This window comes from Onychostruthus taczanowskii, unplaced genomic scaffold (genome assembly GCF_017590055.1).
Source record: "Onychostruthus taczanowskii isolate IOZ18803 unplaced genomic scaffold, ASM1759005v1 scaffold33, whole genome shotgun sequence".
NCBI classification, from domain to species: domain Eukaryota; kingdom Metazoa; phylum Chordata; class Aves; order Passeriformes; family Passeridae; genus Onychostruthus; species Onychostruthus taczanowskii.
In genome coordinates, this window is record NW_024500683.1 from 8214650 (window position 1) to 8241323 (window position 26674).

A 26674-nucleotide genomic window follows, 5' to 3' on the forward strand; every position below is an offset into this window, starting at 1 on the left:
TCCACCAAGCTTTGAACAAATATTTGCATATGCAAGAGCCATCTGGTACAACTGCTAATAATCTGCTCTGTGTTCAACATATCAAAATTATTGACCCATTTTTTTTTTACTGTTGAACTTCATGGAATGATGCATTATGCTGTGCAAGGAAATAGGAATGGCCACAGAGAATTGCAGTATTAGGCCATGCAATCAGTCTGTTTCAAAGAATTGTTGATAACCTCTGTTCCAGAAGGAAATACAATATACAAAACAAGATAATCTGCTCCTGAGCAAAACACTCACTGATGCTTCTTTCTCATAAGCAAGCTGAATTGTGAAGCACAATGGTTCTATCCTGTTTAAATTCTTGCTAAACCATTTTTCTAAATTGTCTATGTGATTTATAATCATAAAACATACCTTTTGCTAAGATTATTTAAACATTTGAGGCCATTTCTTTCAAACTATTTTGGGACTCTTTGGAGAACCAAATTTTAGCCCTTTGCCCGTACCAAGATCACTTTGTTGTGTACACTGTGAAACAGCAGTGCCTCCATCCAGCTTGTACAGATGCCACAGAGAATCCCCAGCTGAGAAAAAGTGGGTGAAGAAAAAGGAAGCTCGCATCTCAGGTCTGACATTTGGTTGGGATACAGCCCAACAGGCAAATTGATAGTCTGTGCGCTTTTCCAGCCCCCCTGGTTCTGGGCTGAGCAGGTTAGATGCAGGCTGTGAGTCCTGAATCCATGAAGGAATACTGCAAGCTGTTAGGTCACTTCAATGATTTTGAGTCTCACCTCCACCTGTACAAGGCCAAAAAATTTTTAAACCTTGCTAAAATATTAATCTCATTATTTTGCTTAATCAGTTTCAAAGATTGTTTTTTTAGAGTTTTATATACATGGGACTTGCAACATCAAGAGACACTCAGGAAGAGCAACAAATTTAAATAACAACTTGACAAATTATCATTATGTTCATTATTAGTGAGTAAGCACTAGCTCAAGATTTACTTTGAAGATGAAACATACAGGAGAAATCCCAGACAAATAGAATTTCTCTTATATGATGAGTCTGTTCACTACCAACCAATAAAAAAGCAAATTTTGGCAAATATTTAGCACAATTGTGTGGGTAATGGCTGTTTGTAATGCTCATTATGATGCCTCATTACAAATAAGGCCAATGAGAAAAGCAAAATTCTAAATAGATCTCCAGTCTTGACAATGTATTGCTTTATGTATTCCTAACCTACTGTCAATGTATTTATGAGCCACATATTGTAAATCCCAGAGCAAATTCCTCATTAACCCTCAGCCTTGTCATTTAGAAATACAGAAATGTTTCTGTAGCCAGAAACATTGGTTTTTTTTCTGAAAAAGTTTCTACCCTAATATTGAGAAGTGCTGCTGGTCTGTGGCAAATACCAAGTCTAGACAGCTGTTTCTCAACGTATGCTCCATGGACCAGCATCAGACAGCAAAGGCAATCAGCAAAATGACTGGTGAACTATTTTTAAACCTTTCTATGTACTCTCTGCAGTGAAGTTAGCAGCCTGACCAAAGCAGGAAGGTAAGAGGACATAAAAGAGCACTCTAATATCAACAATTACTTCTTCAGAAAAGATAGATGACCAATAAGAGAAAAAAGGACAAGGATAACTGAATTTGCAAATGTGGAAATAATTTCCCTGAGGAAAAGCAATTTTTTTTCTCTTTTTTTTAATATAGCAAAAATTTCCGGGACATCACTTGCTTTGTGAAGACCAAATGTGCACGAATGACCTTCAATTTGCAAGACAACTACAACTGCTGAGGGTTTTTACTGTGAAAAGCCATATACCAGTGGAACAGAGGTTTTACTTTGTCTACTTTCCAATTGTTTTTACCAGCTTCTGGGTATTTAATGAGAAATGGTGCCTTATTACTGAACTGCATGTTTCGTTGTCTTGTAAGATGGCACACAGGTGAGAACCTTGTTGCTGGGGGTGCAGACCTTACCATTGCAATGTACTACTTGCCAGGACTTGTGCTGACAGAATACCACCAAAAGTGCAGCACAATGCTTTTAAAGATGTTGCAATTATTCTTGTGCTACATGGAACTTCAAGAATGATTGCACTGTCTCCTGCAGTGAAAATGCCTTCTCAGATGGAGGAGTTTCAGCTTGGCAGGAGTCAAACAGGTTTAGTAATGCATTTAGCTGTTGGTCCATACTCAGGTCTAGCCATACTGTGCAACAGAGGGTCCTCAGTTCAGATTTGGTTCTTGCTCCATATCATTGCCTTTTGGGTGTTCTAATGTACCATCATGACAAACTTCCCTTCCAGACAAAAGTACCACCTTGTTGAGCAGGTACGATCTTTCATTAAAAGCAGAACTTTTAAAAGCTCTACGAGCAACTTCAGGAAGTTTGTGATTGCCCTAAGAATGGTGCAGAAGCTGAGAAAGCCATACAGAGAGTATTATTTTATATGTTAGCTTTTGTAAGTAGAAAGATTTCCTAGAATCCTGTGAAAGGTATCTGATTCCAGCAGCATGTAAGGAAGCCTCATGATGACCAAATGCATGAATGTGCCAAGTTGGATTTCTGGACAAAAATGCACTGAATCTCCTTGGGTGTCTGGTAGTGCTAAAGGGAGTTGGGTTGTGGCTCACAGATTTCGTAAAACAGCAGACAGAGAAAATATGGCTGAGAAATGTATCTGTGGAACAAAGGCTGTAAGAAGTGTAGCAGTTAAAGTAGCTGCAGGAAGCTTAATAACAATGATTCAGTAAGCGGGATATAATACAGGACTACTGAGTAAACAGTTACTACAAATTGAACAGAGGAAATGAAGTATCATGAAGAATTTCTTCAAACCTTCCCTTTTCCTGTTTTCCTAGGTGGGATTTGTCTCACCTAGCTAGATATCTAGCAATGGAGATGTCAATCTCTGGGCGGGGTACATGACGTCCTTTTTTTGTCTGTGCTATATAAGCTTCACATGTATCCCTCAAGGAAAATGCCAAAAACAACAAATCAGTCACTCTTTTGAGCCTCAGTGCAGTTCACCGGTAACTTAAGGCAGACACCTACTTAATGTACTTAAATTCTCTTATGCCATTGTCTTATTTTGACCTGCCATCTTCAAATCAAATGATCCTTCTTTGGCTGCCAAGAGTAGTCCAGAAAATCCTACATGGCTAAACTCCAAAGCTTAATTCCTGTCAACTTCTTACTCTGGCAACCCTTCAGAGTGTAATTTTGATTGAGTTGGCCAATGTGGGCCTGAGCACAATGCCTCACCATGCTGGCGCAGGCAGCAAATGTTTGTAACCAAGAATGGTCTGAATCAAGCAAAAGGGTTAGGACTGCTCAAATTATTACAGAGGCCATGCCCTCTTTCCCTAAAACCCATTCAAGTGGCAGCTCTGCACTCTGCCACCACAGGGCCTTCTATCATGTGCAAATCCTTCTGCCACTGATGCCTAAAGATTTTTAGCTTTATATATATATTTGCAGCTTTGTAGATTTTTAATATGCAACTGTATAATTTTTCATGCTTTCTCACACTTCAGAGCAGTAGATTACCCTTTCTCACACATTTATACCACCTTCTTGATATTCTGTTTAAATAAATAGTCTTATTTTCAAGGAAAGCATTTCTAACAAGAATACCCTGATTTGCACCAGCACACAGGAGACACAACAAAATATAGAGCTGAGAACCCCTTGGAGAGACACCGAGGGGCAGGCCCATGGGGGGTTACCAGGGCAACTGATCTCCCATAGGATGTACTTGCTAGATATCTTAATTAGTTAAAATTACAAAATTTGTGGAAATCCCATAATGGGCATGCCCAAAGAAAACTTTCATTAAAGAACTGCTCTGTATGTTACCACCTTTAGTATTGTTTGGAAAGTTTTCTTTTGATTGTAGAAAAACCACAACACATGAACAAGCTTCAGCAATTGACTTCTAATAGATAAAGAAATGGCATCACTTGCCTGAGTTATATTGAAGGCAAAGATAAACACCTGTTATACTTAACACTTTTGCAAACCTTGGATCTATCTGTTTATACTTTTACTTCTAATTTCACTCTGGTGAGCTATTTAGGTGGGGGTTTTTGGTCTGTGAATTCCATAAATCGTGTCCTCTAAGAAAGAAACTAAGTAATTGATCCAAAGCATTGGAAAAATCACTCTGGATTCAATAACTTGTATTCTTTCTTAAATTGCTTAACCAACCTACATAACTTAAAGTGTATTTGCTTTGATGCCAAACTAATTTCAGCATAAATAAATTATAGGAAATTTAATTTAGTTGTCATGAAAATTGCCATGGCCAAGGGGTTTAGAAAGCTGGTAGTAGAGAACTATTTCATTTTGCAATGATTCCCATAATTTTGCTGTCCATTTGTTCAAAACCCAAAAAAAGCTTTCACAGCTTCTGTCAAAGATTGCTGTTTAGTCTCAGCTGTTCACCTTAATGAACTATGTCCAGATGTATTTTTCTGTGGATACAGCTGTGTGTGCAATAATTAGCAAATGGAGAGAATTAATATAGAACCCTCTTAAGGGAGTGAGCTACAATGATAAATAAATATTGCTGCAGAGCTTCACAGGGATTAGGATTTTCTTTTGCTCCTTCTTGTTTGATTTCTGTCAATAGAGCCAGACATTCTGTCAATAGGGCCAGAAACATCATATTCAACATGGAAACATTTAGTGACAAAACCCTGAATCATACTCTTATAATTGTCCACATTTATCTTTCCATGTGATAAAGTTATTTTAAAAAATTAACAAGTGTACATGACACTTACAGGAGCCTCTCTCATATTCAGCAAAGAATGAGATGGAGGGAAGGTGCCCAGACGATTTTTGAAACCTTCTTCCACTGTCATTCCCCAGAACTGACTGTAGTTTTCAGCTTTCCATCTTCCTCAGAGATGAAAACCAAAAAGCAAGATCCAGGTTAGAGATAACACTCACATTAACACATTGCTCATTCAAGAGTACAATTACCAAAATAATCCAGAAATAAATTTTTGAAACTGCATTTCAAAAACTTGCATTCAGTATGCATGAAAAAATATTTGCTATGGGCTTTTCCACTGCAGACAAAAGCAGGATGAAGCAACATAGCAATGTATGAATACTGGTGATTTGGGGTCAGCACACATCAGCCTGCAGGACGTGAGTGTGCAATACTTCAGAGCAGTATTGGCAAACGAGACACCCAGCCAAAACATTGCTGTTCTCTTGAAGCTATGCTCAAATCATGGTCCAGCCCAGATTCCCACAGAGAGCCAGCAGCCTCGTGTTGTGAGTTGCAGTGCACCTCCAAGCTCTTGTGCACCAGCACAGAGGTACTGTTGAACGCAGCAAAAAGCCCAGCTGACACCTTCTGCCCAAGTTTTATACCAATAGCCACTGTGGCTCCCTGCGGTTCTCTAAGTATTCCCTTGCTACTCTCAGGTGGACCCGACTCAGATTGCAAAGATGACATGCAAGTTATAAGCACAACACAATAAAAACATCCTTGCAGCCATACACATTAGGAACACACTGAAATTTACTACTGGATAAGGGCTGAGTGACAGGGGAGAGAGCGTTCTCTTTACCCATTCCTTTCTTGCTTTTGTAAGAAGAACAAGGAGAGAGATTCGTGCTGCCCAAAGAAGCCTGACTGCTCTTGCTCTCTCCCTGTGGTCAGTGAAAAGTGCAAGCACAGGGAGAAGTGGAGTCATATCTCACCCATCACCCTGTGGCAGATGTCATTGGTCACCACTGACAAGAGACACGTTCAGGCTCCAGGGGCCCAGCTTGGTTGATTATCCTAATTCAGCTGCTTTAAATGCCCCCCATGAAGTACAAAATATTTCAGCACTCATGACAGCTTGAAATCTAGGCAGGCTTCATTGGCAAATTTGGCACCCCAGATCCTAGGGAGACTGCCCATGTATCTCTGTCTGTAAACAGCCAGAAGGCTCCCACGGCACAGATCTAGTACTGGAGTCCCTAATCTCTGTGCACTAGCCAGGGGAATGAGATTGTTAGTGAGAAAAACACCAAGGCCTCCAAGTTCTGATAACTTGATCCCCATTGCACCCATCTTCTCCACTTCCAGTGCTACATAGAGTCCTGTTACATGGAACAGTGCTCTCAAGGGAGCAGAAAAAAATTACTTTAAATATCTATCCCAAGTAAAAAACACAGTGAAGAATAGGGGAAGATGATGCAAATCTTGTTTTCAGAGAAAAGAAATTTTTCTAAATTTGGAAAATATTTTAGATAGATGTTTACAGCAGATGTTCTCTTACCAGCATGAGATGTTCAGTACCTTTCCATTTAAAGCTTTATAATCTGCCAGTGATTTGGAAAGTTTCACAAATGCATACTTACTGTCAAATTACTGTAATGTATTTGGAGAAATAAGGGATGGAAAAGACTGCATACCTTGTAATTTGCACATACACAGAATGAGCAATACTGTGATGCATAACAAAACTTTAAAATAAAAGAGTTCTCACCCAAAATCTCCAGAATTGATGTGCTGAATTAAGTCTTGGCGAACAAGGCACACGTCTGTTGAACATTTCCAGAGACTGTTGAAACATTTGCTGAAAGGACAAGAATATCATTAAACAAAAAAAACAATTGTCAAAGGAAAAATATGCATTTTAACAGCAGAAGGCAGATGGAGGGGGGAAAAATGTGAACAATATAATTGTCACAAAGACTTTATGAAAATATAGCGTCATTTCTTCCTACTTCACTGTCTAATGAGTTGGAACAAGGTGGGAAGGTTTACAGTTTGTGAGAGAGGTCATCTCTGAAACATTTTGCTTCCATCTTTGTGAGACCAAACCAAGGAATGTAATGTTGATGTTGAATTCCTGAAAAAATGTGATGTTTTGAAGAAGTTTTACTCTGGAAACCCAGAAAGGGTTTTGTGGCCCCAGACATAGTGCTTCAAGGACCCTGGGCTAAAGTCAGCACAGTGGGAGCTCCAGCCCTATTTGGGTGGGGTTGGAGCCCTGGGATTCCTACTCCAGGGTAGGGTTGGTTTTTGGAGAGGCAAAGCCCAGGCAGCCAACAGCCAGGGCTGACAGCAAAGCTCCCCTGTTTGCTGTGTCTGCTCCTGCCCCAAGGCAGAGAAAGGGGTGCTCAAACAATTCACCCCTTTCAATATATATATATATATATATGTATTAAACCCTTTCCTTGCAGGTTAATATAAGTTCTCATAACTCATTAAAAAAAAACCATGGAGGAAGGATTCTATAAAGTTTAATGATATGTGTTATATTTGTTTGATCTGCATTCAGGTCAATGCCCAGGTCTAGACTGAAACAATTTCAATTTAGGTTTGACTGAGCAGGAACAGAATTAGGCCCATGAGGAAGAGATTTGAATAGTCTGATACTCATATCTTGATTAGAAATTCCAGTTTCCCTCTTGCTGTTCTTCTAAATTGACTGTAATCTACCTCCACAAAACCTTAATACTTAGCACTACTTTTGCAGTCATTTTGATTTGATTACATATTTAATATGAATTTAAAGATGCTCTCTACCTTAATTCCTGTTTCATGACATATGCAAGATAAAATTCAATTTGCAGTTCTCTGAAACATTACCAGGAATTGCAGTTGTCTTTAATTATTGTTCCTTCTCCGTAATATCGGCCATCTTTATAACAACCTGCCAACATAACATATAGGTGTGTGAAAATAAAATAATTCTTCAAGTAAATTACTGAAAACTCTTCTACTATTGTATTAATTGGTTTTATGCAGCATGTTTCAATTATTTAGTTGAAAGTCAGCAATATGGTTCCAGTTTTGTCCAAGTAATGAAGGCAGTTCAATGTATTTTATGTTTTTAGAAAATATATCATCATTCATAGTAAATAAATTCAGCATCAGATTCAAAACACCCACTGAAGAATTACTACCTTACAAATAAATAAAAAAATTCTTCAAAGAAAGTTATTTTCCAATATTAAAAAGAAAATATTTCTAATAAAAATTATTTTCTAATTGGCAATTAAAATAGAAATAAGATTTTACAGATATAGAATTTAAAAAAATAGTGAGTACTCCAAAAGTATTGTAATAAATTCTTTTTCCTTGCCAGATTAATTCCTCTTTGAAAAATAGACAGATCAATTGCACTTCAAGGCAAATGTATGCTTCAAAACCCACCATGAAACGCAAATTGAGGGATGAGTTCTCCAGAAAAATCCCTCTCATTTTTTTTAATTTGGCAACACTTCACTGAGAAAAGATTTTTTGTGTGTTTCAGTACCTTCCACATAAATTGTTTCATCAGTGCATTTAATTGTCAAAGCTCAGTGGAAGAATGATCCAGAACGCCTGCATGGTGTCAGGATGGAGTTCCAGCAATCCAGTGCTTGTTCCTTGAGTCAGCAACGAGCACTGGGCATTTATCATACAGGGCTGTGTTTTCCAGCCTCTTCTGACAGGTGAGCCATGCTTCTTCCCCTGCTGAGAGGGCTTGGACTCCCTTCTCCATTTCCAAGCTCTAATATGGTGTTGGCTTGCAAATTTGCACGGTGCCCTGCCTTTCCCCAGCAGGAGTGCGAGGAAGGCCAGGCGCAGGTACACACACCCCACCCTCAGCTGCCTGCGCCTCCCTCCTTGCAGCACAGAAACACGCACTCTGAGCCCTACATGATTACATAACAAAGTGCAGAAGGGAACTAGAGGTGATTATTAGGTGATTATTCAGTGATTATTAACCATAAATACTTTTATTCCCTGTTCTTAATTCATCAGGCTCTGGGAGGTAGCACAGGTAAAACAGATCCCGCCCAGGCAGTCTGAGGCCCAAAGTGCCTGCTCTAATCCAACTTCAGCTAAGAGCTGAGGTATTTTTCACATAATTCTCAAAGCAAATTACCAAAGTGCCATAGTTAGTCACAGTATGTGACTAAGTCAGCATCAGACAGTAGCTGGAAGGAGGATCAAGCAGATTATTTCAAAAGTATCAAGAGAAGGAAGTATTGACGCAGCATTTGAGAGATGGAACAGACCCTCATTGGAGCTCTGCTGGCAGGGCTCACTGCCTGTGCCCAAGATAAAATGCAAACCTGGACTAGTACAGAAGCAGCTTTATAATGATGTATGCTTAGGGAATTGAAAATTAACTCTATGCAGTTTCTTTAGCCTAGCCAAGTTAATATTTTGTGGGCCAGGAGTAGTGCCTGAGACATCAGTGAGACAACAGAGTTTTCTAAGCTAAAGGACACATGAGAATACAGCAAATGTCTGGCTCTGAATCAGGTTGGAATATTAATACATTAAGTGGGAAATTAATTAATTTGAAGATGCAGATTGATGACTTTGTGAATGAGATGTTATGATGTGAAAATCATCAATGGAAAGAAGAAAATTTGAGAAATGGAGACATCCTTCACAGTCCAACATTCATATACCCTTAATGGTTCTTATTTAATTTGTTCCCAGCATTGGTGTCATTGAAATACTCCAGGTTTACTCCTTTGTAGGTCAGATCACATCTGTCATATAAAAGCAATCAGCAAACTCACTGGATGTCACTTTTACACCACCAACAGGGTGAGACCCAGAGTGTGTGTTTTCACTGGGCTTTTTGTATCATCAGAGTAACTGAAACAAAGATATTAAATAAATAATAAATAAAGTCCTGAGATAAAAATTCAAAAAGTTCTTCTAACAACAGAATTTAAAATATGACTATAATAAAAAGACTTTGAACTTCAGTTTGGTATCTAAGGCAGGAATGTGCAGTTTCTTCTGAAACTACACATGAAAACCAAATAAACAAACTGAAGGCTGGGTTTATAAATGCAGAGTCAAAGCAGTTCCATACATTTAAACCAATACTGACCCCCAGCATGGTGCACACACATGGAAGAAGTCACAGTGTAGTTTGTTTCTGCTGTACACGATCAGTGAATACGTGGGGATCCAGAAATAAACCACTGAGCAGTTTTATTGCTATACATTCCAGCCCATGTAAAACACTTCACTTTATTGGTTTATTTAAAGAACTATTACTCAGGAGGCTCTGAGAGCAAAACCTCTGGCAACCAAAAGATCAAGATCTGGCTAAAAAGTACTTTGGCACATGTGGTCTTCAAGTGCTTAAATAATTCCTAGCCTAAGGCAGAAGTGTAGTCTCAGTTGCTAAAAGTCAGCTAACATACTTGTGTCATTTCTAATGATGCTTCCTAATTTGCTTAATCTTCAGGCATTTAGTCCTACTTGTTTCTCCTTTTTTTCATTCCAATTCTTCAGATATTCCAGTTCTACAAGGAATCTTTAGAGACAGTTTTGTTTGTTACCTTTTGTTCCTCCTGCTTTATTTTGGCTTTGTTATTCATCTTTTACCCTCTAAATTACTTATATAATGAATATGAAATAATGAAATTTTTTTTTTAAATTTCAGACTTTCCATCTTTTTAAAGATTACATATTAAAAAATAGTATAAGATCATCTATAGGACAAGCAAAGGTACTGTAAATATAATTGCTACCCCTGGCAGTTATGTTAGGAGTTACAAACAGTGAACACAAATGCAAAAAAATTGGATTCAGAAAGCAGTAAAAAGATTACCCCTCACCTATTCCCTTATCTAAACCTTCTATTACACTTCTACCTTTCAGAGGTAGGCTTGTGACAGTGGCCATGTGGCAAACTGCTGCAGGTTTTGTAACGATTCAATTCCATGAGACAGTTTGCCAAAGTAGACTCACCAGCTCTCAGCTCTGGACAGAAATACAACTACACATTTAAGTAGAGCTTACAACAAAAATCTCATGTCAAAAATAATATACACCACTGCACCGAATAAAAATGAGACAAAATTTTATTTACATAGAGCCTTAGAACATTCTTTTAAATGGTTAGAAACACTGTGGAAAATCAAATTTGTTTTGCAGCATTTCTGTCACTTCCACTTATCAGATTTTGGCTGCATACCTAAGAGCAAGCCTCCTGAAGAGCTTGTGTTCTGAGTGCTGAACTGCAAGCAGCAAGGTTATTGCAAAGAGACAGTTGATTTTTAAATATCACCATAGTATTTTATTGATTTTAGGCTTTTTAAACTTTGGTAGATTCTCTACATCTTTGGCCAGATTTGGTGTACTTACAGTAAGAAGCTACATAGTCTTAAAATCCACAATACCAAATTTTCTCCACCAGCAGAGATTTGGCCTATCCACAAGCCAAGGGAGGACCAGATGTTTGAAATTTTTTTTTTTTTTGCAATCTTTAGTGCTAAAAATAATTAGACTTAGTTTAGAGTAATCCTGAAGGCACTTGCACTGCAAACTAACTAGTAAGAAACTAAAATATGCCACAAATCCTTGTTCTAAACACATCCCTTCACCTACTCCTTGTTCTAAGCATGTCCCTTCATTTAGTCCTGCACCTGAGCTGTTGCCAGAAAAAGAGTGTCCTATAGGAAACCTATGGTGAATCAAAAGCACTGCAGAACACTCAGGGCACTATCAGGATAACCCTCAGTTTTGTTGATGATTTGTTTGCACTAATGGATACAAATATTTAGAGTTTGCTGTTCACCTCACATTAATCTGTGAAACCCTGTTGAAATGTTTCAGTTTACACTAATTTTGACCCAATGAGGTTATTTGAGAAGTTTCAAATAAAACAGAGGTTCTGTCCAAGAGAAATACAATCAAATCAACGTTCATATCCTAGAGACAAAGAAATAACAGCAAGTATAATTCTCACTGCAGTTTCATGCTCAGTGTCTTTGTCCACTATGACTTTAGTCAGTTTTTCAGGAATTTACTTCTATGTATATTTTCACTGTGATGCACTAAAGCCAGCTGAGCATTTTGTCTCTACTTACCCCCTGCTGAAGGCGGCCAAGGCTGCTCTGACCTGCTGGGCTCCGCGGGGTGGTTGCAGACATCCCAGTAGTCAGTACAGCAGTCCACAGGCCCGGGAGAGCCCGAGGTGCAGTACTGGTCACAGTAACATACAGCTCCTCTGGAGACAATGGTAAAGCTGCAGTCATCATCTCTTCCTGGGCAACAGCCGCGTATCCTGCAGGAACTCCCCTGATACAGACTCCTTTTAATCCTGTTCCACTTAGCAGAACCACTGTCATTTACAGAGTAAAGTGCCTGGGAGAAATTTCTTCTAGAATCAAAACGTTTTGTCATTGAAACTTCACTGGCAATCCAGTATAAGAGCAATATCTGAATTTTGTGCCGCATTCTTGTGCCTCTAGAAGCCTTTTTGTCCTTCACTTTCTCAGCAAATATTCATTTACTCTGGAAGTAGTACCTCCAGTTGGCAATCTCAAAGAAATCTGAACTGAAAGCTGCAGACTACAGTTTTCCAGGAAGACTCTGCATGTGTTAATTATTAGTCAGATGTGTTGTAAACTGATTTATTTGTCCAAGAACAGAGGTACTGGAAACAGAGCCACAACTATGTATTCATCATTATGAAACTTTGGTGTAATCTCTTGCAAGAGAGAAAGTTATAGCAAAGCTTCAACATATACAAAATATACACAATCCAGTACTTTAGTTCTACACTTCAGACTTCTAAAATCAAAACAAAGTGAGAATAAGTACATGGTGTCAATGGAAGCTCTCTTTCTTTTTGTGTACCTATAACCAGCATGTTCTTCACATGATTAGAAAACCTTTAACATCTAGATTTTATCTCATCTAAATTTTCCTATCTGATTAGCAGGGTGACATCACTGCAGTAAACTTGTCCTGCATCCCCCATTTCAATTTTGTTTCCAGTGATCTATCTTAGCCTTATATGCTTCACTTTTTTCACTTGTTTTACTATGGGCAAATTCAGAAAAAAAAAAATCAGGTGATATTCAGTATAAACCATTACTCAAAGGTATTCTTTTAAACTTTGCATTTCTGTAGTCAAAATCAGCTTGACAGTCATTCTAATTAACATAATAAGCACCCACTGATAAATGCTCATTCCTATTTAAAAAGTAAATGTCTGTATTTATATATCTACAAAAAAAAAAAATAGAAAAAAAAAGCAGATATCAAGGTTAAGTCTAACAACCTTTGCTACATGATCTGTAATCTCCAGGTTTTTGAACAGAGGGCTTAAAGAAATATACGTGGTACTGTTGCCAAGAAAAGATTCAGAAAAAAGTACCAAAGAACTTTGAAGTTTCTACCAGAGATAGCACATAAGGCTTAACTGAAATAAAAAAACCCACACACAATTTCAGATCTGAACAAGACAGTTTAATTCCCCAAAGCTGAACAAGCAGAGGTAAAAACCAGTCATCCTTCTGTCTCCATTTCTTAGTAAGTGAGAGGAACCTGGAGAAGTTGATGGTGGGTTGTTTTCTAGGGAATTAAGGAGATTTTTCCTGTTATGACTTCAGCTGGGCGCCTTGGGAAGGCACAGCATCAAAGGACAGCTACTTTTGAAAGCATAGTCAGTGTGGATGCATTGCCATAAATGACAGAGACATTAAGAGGCAAGGTGGGTGTATGTTTATATGTTTTGGCTTGTAATCCAAATACTGAAGTCTTCAGTACAATTTCTTGCCAGCAGTGCTTTTATTGGACCTGCCTCCTACATTGTCCTTGTCACAACTAAGGAGCTGCAGATGAGGGAAAAATTACCTCTGACAACACAATTTTATTTTTCTCTCTTGCAGGCAATCTTCTGTGTGAAAGATAGAGAGGCCAAGGTCAGCGATAGGCTATCACTGTCCATCACATTAAAGGTACATAAATCTTAACCTTCAAATATTCTCTGCATTTTTTGTTTGTTTTTGTTTTGTTCATAGTAGAAAAATTTGGAAAACCTTAATTCTGTCACTGACTGCAGTGATGCAAAAAATATAAGGGAGATGAGAAAGGATATATTCATGGAAACTAAGTGCTCTCTGGAAATTATAATTAATTTTTTTTCCTTATGTCTGTGCAGTTCTGTCAGCTCCAAGAAAATGACCTCTGATTTGCACTGACATTAGAAAATTCAAATCTCCTTTGTATTACAAATCTTCAGAAATACTTTTATCTAGTTATCCCCTTGCTCTGGAAGCATAAGAAAGAATGTGTGGTAAATGTCTGTCAGTCAGATCAAATGAACAAGCATATCTCTTTTTGATTTTAAAGACCTGCTGATGATAAACCAGAGGCAAGGAATTTGCTTGGAAATCATTTCAGCTCATTTACTCAGGAGTTAGATTTCTTTTAAAGGAGCACAAAAATCAACCTGTGTTCTAAGCACCTTTGCTTTGCAACAAAGTTGATATAACCCTTTTTCCCACTTGATGGTTTCTGTTCAAACCTTAAAAAACCCACAAAACTATTCCACTGTGCTTCAGGAAATAGATTTTTTTTTTTTTTACATTTTCCTCTGTAAGCCAAGCAGCTCTGTCTTCACTGTGCGAAAGCACGCACTGAATTATCTGTAATAATTTAGAAACAGCTGGATGAGGTCCTTTTTCTCTCTTGAAGATTAGCCTGTTCCAAGCATAACAGCTGTTGTAAGATTTTGAGTTAAGGTCCTAGTACTAGTTCTAGTTGGCACAGTTGAGTGCAAAAATGTTTGTCTAGTTCCTCTTTCAGCAGTTCTTGGTGTTTGCCCCGAGCTTCAGGAAACAGCACACATTTGTCAGAAATTCAAATATTAATAGCACTGAATGATTGATGGAGTAACAAAAAACAATAACAACAAAAAAGATGTTAAACTGTCCAAGAATCTCTTTAAAGCTGCACCAGGGTTATTTCACAGCCTTTCTTTCAAAAGCTGACCTAATTTGTCTGACTAAGCCTAGTCGGCATCATAAAAATCTCATCACCTTCAGAGAAGGGTAGGATAGCAGTGGCTGGCAAGACTCCTGGTGTGAAGGTGACTCCCAGGATGGACAGCTGAGCCCACCCCATCAGATAACCATGACACTTTCCCTTCTGCCACAAGCAGACTGGCTGCCACAAGCAGACTGGAGTCCAGCCTTGTGCAGGGGAATTGCAGTACTGTGACCTTATGCCAGGAAAATGAAGGGACACTCAGCCAGTCAAGGAAGAAATCACAATGCTGACCCCAGGTCAGTCATTTGCCAGGAGGCACAACTCAATGCATCAGAGAATCCATGTAATTGCTTATCTCCAGTTTAAACTCTGCAATGATACTATCCATCCTATTTGTTGAATTCAAATGGAAATTTAGCTGGTGACTCCTGGCACAGAATGCACCACTGATTTCTAATGGCCACAGTACTTTATGCTTACTCCTCTTTTTTATTAATGGTTGCAATGCAGTGAAAGTTTTCTAGGCAAAATTGCTTCAACAAAAGTATTATCCCACAATATATTGTCTCAATCTTGTACTAATGGCAGAATCATCCTCCCAAATTGTGAATGACTAGCTCCTAGATGTGTTTATGCAGAGACAAGCTGTGTGTTAAAGTGATTTTCTCACTGTCAATTCAGTCTTTGTATGTTTGCAGCAGGTGTAGGAATGGGGGTGCATTCACCCTGTTTTGCAAGAGCCTGCAGCTCACTGCTGTGGGTTGTTGGCGTGGTAGCAAGCAGTAGCACTTTTAATTTAAAATTTCAGGGCTGCCTATCTCAAGTCTTATGATGTTAATCCAAGCTACATGTAACTCAGAATAATGATCACTTAAGTGACAAATTTCATTGTCCTGTCACAGTGTGACTTGTTATTCACAGTCTCTGACACCAGTTCTTCCAATTCATCAGATATTTGAATCAACAGATTTAGGGCCAGAGGTAGAGGAAGTGCAACTGACCCAAATTGTGCATGCTAAAGAAAACCCATTCCTCACACAGGGAGATGCACACACATGAATGCCCAAGACTTGAGAGTCAACAACCACAGGTAAAAGGAAATTACTTTATAGGTGTTACAAATATACATTACATAGTTTACTATTATTATTATTATTATTATTATTATTATTATTATTATTATTATTATTATTATTATTATTATGTGGTTGTTATGGCCTCACAGCCTTTTTGCTCTACCCACCACAGCAATTGACCAAGCCTATTTCCTGTGCCAGCTGCATCACTTGGTCAGCCTTGAGGAAGCAGGTGCCATCTCATTCTTCTTGCCAGCCACACTCTTGTGCCATGTCAAGGCCAGCCCACTCTGGGCTCAGCCCTGTGAAGGGTGGGGACCCTGTGCATGAACCACCACAGTGTCCATGTAGTCATACAATTGCAGGGGCTCTCCTAAATGGTGTTTCACTAGGACTTACAGAACAGGTAGCAGCAGTCACTGTGGCTCATACCTGAATAGGAACCTCTCAAGAAACAAAATGAGGCGCAGAAATTTTGGCATCCCAATATAGACTACATGCCACCTTCATTATGCCATCAGTGTGGACTATTGTGAACATATTAATCTGTGCATAGCTACATTTACGTTCAGAGAGGTGATGTTTACTGTGAATTTGCCAATCCCAAACCTCATCAACCAGTCAGAGATGAAGGAGACAAGCATTGTACTGTATTTCATTGACAGTATGAGCTCTCAGAAACTATTGTGCTGGTGTTGCAAGTTATGCACATATTGGTGTTCATCTCCTTTGTCATCCAGATCTTCATTTGATTCCACCAGAGAATCTTAGAGTCATAGATTCATAGAATCATGGAATCATTAATTTTGGAAAAGATATGTAAGATCACCTAGTCTATTACTGTGTTCTCCACTAAACCACGTCCCCAAGTGCTACGTCCACACACCTATTGAACAGTACCTGGCATGGTGAGTCCACCACTAACCTCAGCAGCCAATTTCAATGCTTGGCCACCCTTAGAGTGAAGAAATGTTTTCCTAACACCCAGTCTAAACCTCCTGTGGTACAAACTGAGGCCATTCTTATCCTATCACTTGCTACTTGGAAGAAGAGACTGATAGCCCACTTGGCCACAAACTCCTTTCAGGTATTCAGAGAGTGATAAGGTCTCCCCTGAGCCTCCTTTTCTCCAGACTAAACACCTCCAGCTCCCTCACCTGCTTCTAGTAAGACTGTATCTTAATCCTTTTAACAGGCTGATCCTCAGAGTTGCTTAGCTGCCACTTTCAAGGATTTTTTTATACCTTAAGGTATAGATTTTTTTTCCTTCTCTATCCCTGAGTTGCTACTCTTACCATCCTAACAAACTCCTTCTTCCTGTGTTTTTACCTTTTTTTCATTTTGGATAGCTTTAGCTTGTCAAGTCCCCGAGGTTTAAGCCCTTTTCTCATCAAAACTGAGTTCAGACCACAGATCTGGACCAAAACAGGCTTTGGATGCCAGCCAGTTGAACCCTGGGACCAAGGGCTGTCTTTATTCTGATGCATCCAGATTTTCTCAAGTATGTCACTGTCCAAATACACCTATTGTGCTGGACATATTTCCCTTCTGACCACTTGGTCCACCTTTAATAAGTCATTTTCTTGATAGCTTGAGTTGTAGCACAGAGCAACAAAAGAAACATCATGAACATGCACCGAGGGGGGTGAACATGGCATGTCAGACTGCAAGAGAAGTTGAGGCAAAAAGGGGATCATAAGCCCTCAGTAAAGATATGCAGCTATTGTGATCCTGTTGGGAATGTGTATTTTACCAGAAAATCATTACTAAAATCAGGGTAAAGGCATCAGAACCTGGATGAAATATATTACACTATTGAATACGCAGCATCCATTAATCTTTTAGTACTACAGAAAGAGCAATCACTTTTAATGTTGTTTTGCTCTTTATAATCTCTCCTTAAGATTCTCTTAATACTTTTTCCATTGGTTTCCCAAGACAGAATTTCTAGAAACTAATTGCCAATATAATCTCAATTTTCATTCATAGATGGAAGCTTTTTGAAGAGAGATGGAAACTCTTTCTTAAAGTGCACACAGATGAACAAAATCACAAACCCAGTGGTAAACAAAAGGATTTCTCATTTGTCCTTCCTCTAATCCCAGTAGTTCTTTCTCTTGCTTGTGTTCCTTTGACCTATGGGATTCAGTCTATCTCATGGGTTAATTTAAACTTAAACGTAAACTGAGTGAACAATTATCTCAGTTAGATGTGCTAGAATGGATTTGGGCTCTACAAAAATGAAATTCAAGAGGAAAAGAAATCTGAGGTTGGAAAAATTCAGAACAATAAAAATGCCTTGAAAAAAATGAGCAGGAAAGCGGACTAAGGTTTTTGAGAATCACACAGATAACATGGCTTTAAATATTAATTTTTCCCACTTCAGTGGAAGTGGGAAAAAGCTTTACTGAAAGCTTTACTGAAGCTTTACTGAAACCAAGAAATACTATTATGTTCTTAGTGAGTAGATCTATTACAACTTCTACAGTATTTTTAACACATTAATAGTTATAGATGTTTTTATATGTATGATTTTTTTCTATTTTTAAAATTTTTCTATACTTTTTTGTTCTATATGTATATGTGGATTTCTGTCCCCACAAACTCTTGAACTCAGCAAAATATAAAAAACCCAGCAGCATAAACTGGAAAGTGGCATTTCTTCCTGGTGTGCCAGGAGTGCAGGTGATAATTCCACCTGCACTCTGCACCTGGCAGGGTCAAAGGGGCTACGAATATTGCATGGCAGGGGAAAATTGCTGCTCGCTGCTGGCTGCTGTGGGTGCTGACACCAATGTGAATAATCTCTGGACTACTTCACAAAATACAAGTGTCTGTGTGGTGGCAAAATGTGACCAAGTTAAAGCACACAGGAGCATTTCTTTCCCAGCAATGCTGGCATATGTTCTCAGCTATTTGAAACCCATGGAGACAGATTACAGGAATAAAAACAAGAATCACAAAAAAACGTTTTGCAACAAAAATACAGCTTTATTTAATTTCAACATTTACATTATTTCTAAAGAAAGTATGCTGTGTTATGTTAGGCTTCTCTTAAATCAGCAAGCACTTCAAGAAATGGCATATTCATTTGTGCATCTCTGGGGTTAATTATGCTAGTACATAAGATTATTTCTTGAAAGAAAATTTGATTGTTATTACTGCCTTACAACTAGCATACCATAATCAATCTTTTTTTAAAAATGGTGCTTTAAATAAGAGTGGTGTTGTAGATTCCTTCTTAATATAGAAACAGGCTTCAAAATTCAGTTTTAGCTCTTGATCCTAATTTGGGGCTGCAAAAGAAGGATTGTTGCATGAACACAGTTTGCCAAAAATACAGATTTGTAAGATGCATAACATACACTGAGGTCATTTAGTTTTCCTAATTTATACAACCTGATGATCTGGCTAAAAAATAGAATTCATAGTTTCACGGGAAAAAAAATCCTAAAAGATATATTCAGCCACCTCCTTTGTCCTACAGTTGTGGGGAAAGATGAGAGCTGGCAGATCAGATTTATCTTGTAAGAAGCTTTCCTGTCTTTGCAGCAGCCTGAGGCAAACTGCTTTTAGGACTTAAATTTTCACAGAGCTGTAACTGTTCAAATTCAAACTAAATCTCTGTCCCTGAAATTTAGACCCATCTCTTTTTCTCCTACTCATAGGAAAGATGAAAAAGTGACTAATATCCCTTTATAATAGTCCATTATGAAGAGAGAAACTGTTGTACTTCTACTCATCTTCTGTGTGAAGATGCTGAAGCCTTTACATCTTTTCTAAATCTACCATTTGTTTCCCACATCCTATGCCACTGATTTTGCACTAATAGTGAAAAAAAAGAGTAATTATCTTCATCATATTCTAAGCATTCCTTTCAACTTCTCCCTGAAAGCATCACCTCTTCTACTCAGACTCAGTTTTTCCTCCTCTATAACCTTCAGTTTCTCACCTGCAGTATTATTGTCATTCTTTTTCTGTCTGTACTCTTCATATTTCTCTTCATATTTCTGTTCCTTCGTATTTTTCTTCAATCAATTGTATCATATTTATTTCAAGTCATTCTTTTAATGTAAGTGAATTTTTCTAAATTAAAATCCTGGCTTTGATGCTGCTTGCAAATCCTCCCAAGTGGGTATTATCTATAAATTGGGTAAACCTATTGTCCATGACATTGAGAAAGAAATTAACAGCAAAGTTTTATAGTGCTAGAGCTAGAAGACAGCATTCTGGAAGTCACTGAGATGTTCTCCCACTCAGGCAGCAAAAAAATCTTCCCAGAGTCCTGCTTTCCAATTAAGTACCTATCTACCTTATGTGAATTTAATTTAGTCCATATCTGCTTTGCTTGCTTAGGGATGTCATGTGAGACAACATTGAAGATACACTGTATAAAACACATTCTTGTATCTGCCTTGCTGTCACAGAAGGAAATGAGATCAGCTTGATAGGATTTGTTTCTGACGTGTCTCTGTGCAAATAATCTTATCTTCTTACCATTCTCGAGATGCCCACAAACGTGTTGTTTAATACTTTGTTCCAGTGTCTTGGAAATGCTGTTAGGACTGAATTTTCTGTAATTCTTTAGATTTTCCTTTCCTCTTTTGCTTAGATAGAACATTGTGTTTACCTTTCTCCAGTTTCCTGAGAATTTACTCATCCTCCTAATCACTAGTGTTTGAGAAATTGCTTAGGTTAAGTATTTTAAGGGTAAATTTCATTAGGCTGTTCCTTTGTGAATACTCCAATTAACCTCAGGTGTCATTTTCCATTTCTCTCCATGATCCTACTGTCAAATTCTTAATAATAATTAAAATAAACTTTTAGTGTTTTTTTTTTTTTTTTTGTTGAAGACTGAAGCAAGGAAAGAGGAAAAAAAAGGTACTGAACTTTTCAGTCTTTTCAGTATCACCTATTTGCTGGTCTCTCTTGGTAAGTACTACCTTAAGTCAGCTCTCAAGCATACTACATTATTTGCAATATGGTATTGTTTAACTCTAGCAAGTCATTCATTTAATGGCAGTGTGGTTATGTGTTCAAATATAAAAAAATTCATCTTATTTCCCTGACATCCTTTCACAATCTAATTCCAGAGTATACTTCAATTTCTTCCAACCATTTGATTGAATCCCACTTAAAATTAATTCTATTGTGACTTTATTCTGTCATGCTAAGAATTGGAATTATTCTGCATTGGTAATTATTCATAGAAAATCATTCACCAAATATAGCCATCTTATTTTCCAAACACTGAATTGTGTACCTAAAACATCCTATCATCTTTTCAAATAAAATGATGAAAATTTTGATAAAGTGACTCCAAAGTAGTTACATATACTAATTTTGATTGTAATCATATTTTTTAAAAATAGCAATACTCACCGTCATATCTAAACAGAACCTCTTTCATTGGAAACCTATAGAAAAAATGAAAATAAAAAGTGAAAACAAAGTAAAGACAAAAATAGAAACTGCAAATGTTATGCCAGAAGAGTTGTAAAAACTGGTGGAAAACTCCATACAGCACTTCTCGGGGTTTTTTAATCACTGGTTTGCTGCACTCTTAATTTACAGCTCTGCTTATTGAACCAGGAATGATTTTTCATGCATTGACATTCTTGAGGAATTCTTCTGCCCACAGGAATTTCAACAGACAAGCATCACCTTGACTAATCACACACCAAATTCACATTGGTTTTCTACCTTCCACTTCTTTTTTGAACCTCCTGCTCGGAGGTGGCACAGAGCACGTGGCCACCCTTGCATTCACATGACACAGGTGTTGCTTGCCTCCCCCTCAGCAAGGATTTTGCCAGCCTTCTGTAACAGCCTGGCACCCAAACCAAGGAGTAGGATAGACTGCAGGGTGGACCAGTGCAGCCTGTTCCTATCTGGGACACTGGTCTACAAAGACAGTATTCAACAGTTCAAAATGTCTTCTCCAGGTGGTATTTCAGAGGATGCTAGGGTGATGTCTCCATCAGAGATCTGAAGAGTCTACATGTCCTGGAAGTCAGTGGACATTCCTAATTTGGAGGGAGAAAGAGACTGATATGCCAGGGGTATGACTCCCATTCTGGAGGACTTTGCCAAACTGGAGGAATGGGCTAGCAGGAAGAAGATCCATGAACAAAGGCAAATACAAAATCCTGCACGGGGCAGGAGACAAGGAGGGATGGAGTAAGTGGATAACCATGCAATGGCACAGGACAGTGACTGACTGACTGACTGACTGACTGACTGGATGACTGAATGAGCAGCAGCTCTGCCAAGAGGGACATGAGGTGCATCAGTCCAGCCTCGTCGTGATGAAGGATAGCCTCATACACAGTTGCATTAATTAGAGCATAGCCAGCAGGCTGAAGGAAGTTATTCCCTCTGCTGGGCACTAGCGAGGCTGCATCTGGAACGTAGTTTCCATTATTGAGCCCCCACAATAAAAATAGATTTTGCTTTGTCAAGCAAGCAGAGGAAACCAATAGGATAACTGTCAGGCTGGTTACAAGTGCTTGTTGATTTTTGGGAAAGATGTGTGACAGATGAGAGGTGGCTACAGGTAGCACTTGTTTAACATAAGAGTAGACTATGGGGTATTTATTTTCCCTTTCCAGCAGTTTAAGAAAGGTTTAATGACAGCCCAGATTTGCATAGAGAAAGAAAACAAGGCAGCAAGTTGTGAAATTTTAATTAGCCATAAAGAAACATATTTCATATCATAAGAGTGGTCAAACACTATAGCTAATTTTAATCTGATTCTATGATTCTAACTACTTATGCATTACTTAAGTAGATTCTATGATTCTAATTACTTATGCATTACTTAAGTATTGAATAATTAAAAAAAAAACAAAACTTCTTCAGGCTACAATTATGTTCTATCTAGCTAATCAAGACAAGCTCTTTTCCTCTAAAACTATTTCTCAGAACTCCTGCCATTCTTTGAAGGGGACCAATAACAACAGCTGTTTCTTAATGCCAGGTGAAATTAGATTCAAATTGTAGTTTGAATCACATACTGACATTTCAAACTTTATCGTTCTTGTATTACTACCCTTTCAGACTTTTAAATGTAAACTTATAAAACCAATATATGTACAGTAATTATTTTTATGCAATCACCTTACAAATAAAATTCTCTAAATGCATTTAATGCTTTCTCCTTGTTACAGCATGATGATTTCATATGCCTTTTCAAGTCAATAGGCTATAACTGAAAGTTTTTACTTAAAACAAGAAGATATAGTTGAAGCTGACTAAAGTATTGCCCAAATACCTGTTGCAATATAAACTTCCTGTTGAACATACAAAATCTTAAAGAAAAAAAAATAAAGCACTGTTCAAGTATAAAGTAATTAGAAAGTTTGTCTGCTGATATTTAAAGGTTTTATTTGAGATTTTAGAAGTGTGCATTGTTTGGACCGGCCTTTCTATTTATAAATGTCAGAAGACAACAGTTTACTGTTTCAGTGGCCCATCCAATTTAGTGGTTAAAGAATTTATCATCACTAACACCTGAAAATCCTACTCCTTTAGTAAAAACAGCAGTTATTCCTACATTTAATGTTCATTTTCAGGGTCATTAAATTTTCAGCTAAATGAACTGCTGTAAGTCTATGGAGAGAGCTTAGGGTTGCACTCCTTGGCTTGGTCAAAATAAACCAAGGGCAGTGAGACCCTTACTCCAGAGAGGAACAGGCAGCAATGTTCTGCCATTCCAGTCTACACCAGCTCCACTGTCTGGGGAACAAGGCTGCAAACGTGTGCAAGATGGAAAGCAAAAAGTGAATAGTACATCTGTGATGTGACACATGACGAGCCCATGTGTCCGTCTCCAAGGAAGGCACAAGGAGCAGCACTGTCCTTTTCCCCAGCATGTCTGGAAAGATCTATCTCAGTGCCAAATGGAAAAAGTAGGTGCTTGCATAAAGTTGACCTTTGAGTGGGAGAGTTTCCAGCGGAATTCCCTCTACTTCCATTAGGTCCTTGCTTTGACAAGCTGGAATCTTCTTTACAAGTTGAAAAGCTATTGGGCAGTATGCAAGAGCTGAATCATTACAGAATTATTCAGGGTCCAGTGAGGAGGGTGTTTAACTGGAAGAACATCGCTTTGTCATGATAACGTCATTTAGGTTGGAGGTTTTGTTTACAGTAAAACCCTTTACATAAATTCTGTAGTACAAGGATACTTTCATAAAATGGGTACATTTTCCTCTTATAGGTAGAATCTATCAATGATTAATACTATTGTTGACTTCTGAGCAGGAACACTCCTTAAGTAAATAAAGACTAAGATCAATGTATAACAGAACTTTGGACCATATTGACATTTTCATAGAATTTCAAATTTCAATAAGTTTTGTTACTTTGCACGGATCCAGCTGGTAAAATCCTGTCACCACTGAAGTCAACAGAATCAACTTTCTCTCATGGGGTCTTTTTATGAATGTTGACTTTAGAAATGCTATTGATTTCTCAAGTAACTGTTGCAGATCTTTCATGAACAAACAGATAAAACTGAGTAATTACTTACTTAACTGCAGCAAAAAATTACATAGACCTGAAGTAGTTGTATTTGTAACTGTAATTAGTCATTTATTAGTAATTGTAATTGTAGACTTGGGATTTTGTAAATCATAGATGAATAAGGGTAATAAGGACATACTTTTGGCCCCTGCACACAATTATTTTTTCAGATTATACAGGTACATATGCCCAACGTTCTCTCTAAAGGCTCTGACTCAGTAAAATTCTGAGACTGATTGTAACACCATTCACACATCATAGCCTGGGCAAACACTAGCTTTACTTGAAAGGAAGACAGTAGGTATCAGAAATTATTGGCATATTGTTTGGTTATGTTTCAAAGAGTATCCTTCAGACTTCCTCCATTTAAAATGCACTGGTCATAGAGAAGGATTTCACAAGGAGAGAATATCACTTATTTATTTTCTTACTTTACAGGGAAGTCACAGGTCTTACTTGATACATGCCATAAAAAAATGATGCTAAAATTACACAAATGCTATTCTTCTGAATACAAAGGTACCTCCATTTTGTTTGTTAGTTTGTTTTTGGGTTTTTTTATTATTGTTTCCAGTGAATACTTTACTTTGAGGAAAACAATACAAATTACTAAAAAGAAACTAGCAGCACATGTCCCTCGTTTCCTCTCTCACTCCTTCCTGGAGGTATTTACATTTCACAAACCATCTGCTCATCTATTTGGGTTTTTTGGAACTGCACAAATCACACTTACTTTCTCATTCTGAGGGAGGAACATTGCAGGAAAAGTTAAGTATGACCCTATATATAATTTTAGATAAAGAAGGCAAATAATAACTTAGATAATGTAAGAGAATGATCTAAGGTCTTATGATAGCTGTAGGAGTAATATTGGGCTTATGACTTGGCAGATTTTTTCCTAATCAGTTCATCACCTAAACAGAATTCACTGAAAAAAAAAAAAAAAAAAAAAAAAAAAAAAAAAAAAAAAAAAGACATTAAATTAGGTGAGGATTTGTGGGTTATGAAATTCATAAGGTGGAAATTTGGTATAAACTGTTCATAGAGTCAAGATAGGTTCCCAAATAAAAAGGAACAATGCAGGTGCCTGAAAGGTGTTGTGATTTTAAAAATCATCAACCAAGACCTACTTTGCTTTTTTTAAAGCACTAGAAAGGGAAAGCATTATAACACAAAATTCTGAAAACCCAGCCACATAAAAGAGAAAACGTGTTGGTTTTTCCGAGACAGCTTGGCAACAATTTATCTCCAAGAAGCCACTACCCTCAGGTCAGCTAAGAAGGCTGCCCCAAATAACTTGAGCTGCTCCTAGTTCTGTGTTGCTCTCCTGTCTGTCTCCAAGACAGCACAAATGTTGATCTCCTTCTGGGTATCAGTGCTGAGTACCTCCATTTCCATCAATAGATCTCAAGGGAAACAGATGCCTTTGTTCAATCTTCCTTGACTAAGAATGAAAAAAAGGGGTTCATCTCTAGATGAATTGGGCCTTCTCTGACCCCCATTAAAGAGACAAAGAGATTGCTCAGCCTTCACGTCACCAGCATGATGTGCCCATGATGTCCTCATGCTAAAAATGAGATTAAAAATTTGGGAAAATACTGGATCGCTTGCTCTGTACAAGTGAGTTGAACAGTTCTATGAAAAATACTTTCTTTGATTTGTAATAGAGAAAATAGTAAATGTGTCACCTCTTGATGTTTCTTCCCGAGCAGCTTGTAGTGAGACTGACACAATTCTTACTGCTATTTCCACATGGAGTCCACTTGCATAATCATAGTGGCAAAATACTCATTAGTGACAGGCCCCAGGGAACGAGCAGTCAGCTTGCTCAGCTGTACAAAATGGTATCTGACACTTTCTTTTAAACTTTAAAGCTAATTATTTGTCTCTAGCTAACTTTATTGTAAGTTATCCAATAAGATGTTAATCAAAGGAAATACAAAGTGTACTGATAACAGCAGTTATAAGTCTTCTTTCCCATCGATTGTCTTCGCTCCTTATAAATGCAACCACAGTTTCATCAGATTGAGTTGTTCTACAGTTCATGGTACAAATTCTCTGATTGTTGTACTACATTTAAGCTTTTTTAAAAAAACATAGATAGAAATTCTGTTCAATGTGCTTGTTTAAAATATAAAAGAACTTTTAGAAGACAGTTTTAATATATTGTACCTGCCTTGGAACAGACCAAGATGGCCTCTAACCAAAGGAATTTTGCACTTTTTTTGTGTCTGACTTGACTATGTCAGTAAAAGATCCTTCACTTTCTGAATTGATCTTAATAATGCATTAGTTAAATTATGTGTCT

General features: G+C 37.8%; 2 protein-coding genes across 7 annotated transcripts in view; both read right to left on the reverse strand.

Moving 5' to 3' along the window:
• Positions 1–12226, reverse strand: part of TINAG (tubulointerstitial nephritis antigen) — a 38786-nt gene extending 26560 nt beyond the window's left edge. The window contains exons 1-4 of the mRNA XM_041410693.1: positions 11857–12226; positions 7613–7676; positions 6504–6593; positions 4794–4908 (exon numbers count right to left, since the gene is read on the reverse strand). Of these exons, the coding sequence (XP_041266627.1) occupies positions 4794–4908; positions 6504–6593; positions 7613–7676; positions 11857–12226 (639 nt within the window). The remainder of the gene's footprint in view (positions 1–4793; positions 4909–6503; positions 6594–7612; positions 7677–11856) is intronic.
• A 6587-nt stretch (positions 12227–18813) lies between these two features.
• LOC121339097 (muscular LMNA interacting protein) overlaps positions 18814–26674 on the reverse strand; it is a 103444-nt gene continuing 95583 nt past the window's right edge. For all 6 annotated transcript variants that reach the window (XM_041410617.1, XM_041410622.1, XM_041410621.1 and 3 more), the window contains 2 exons: positions 21226–21260; positions 18814–19139 (listed from right to left, as the gene is read on the reverse strand). In XM_041410617.1, the coding sequence (XP_041266551.1) occupies positions 21234–21260 (27 nt within the window). In that variant the 3' untranslated portion in view covers positions 18814–19139; positions 21226–21233. The remainder of the gene's footprint in view (positions 19140–21225; positions 21261–26674) is intronic.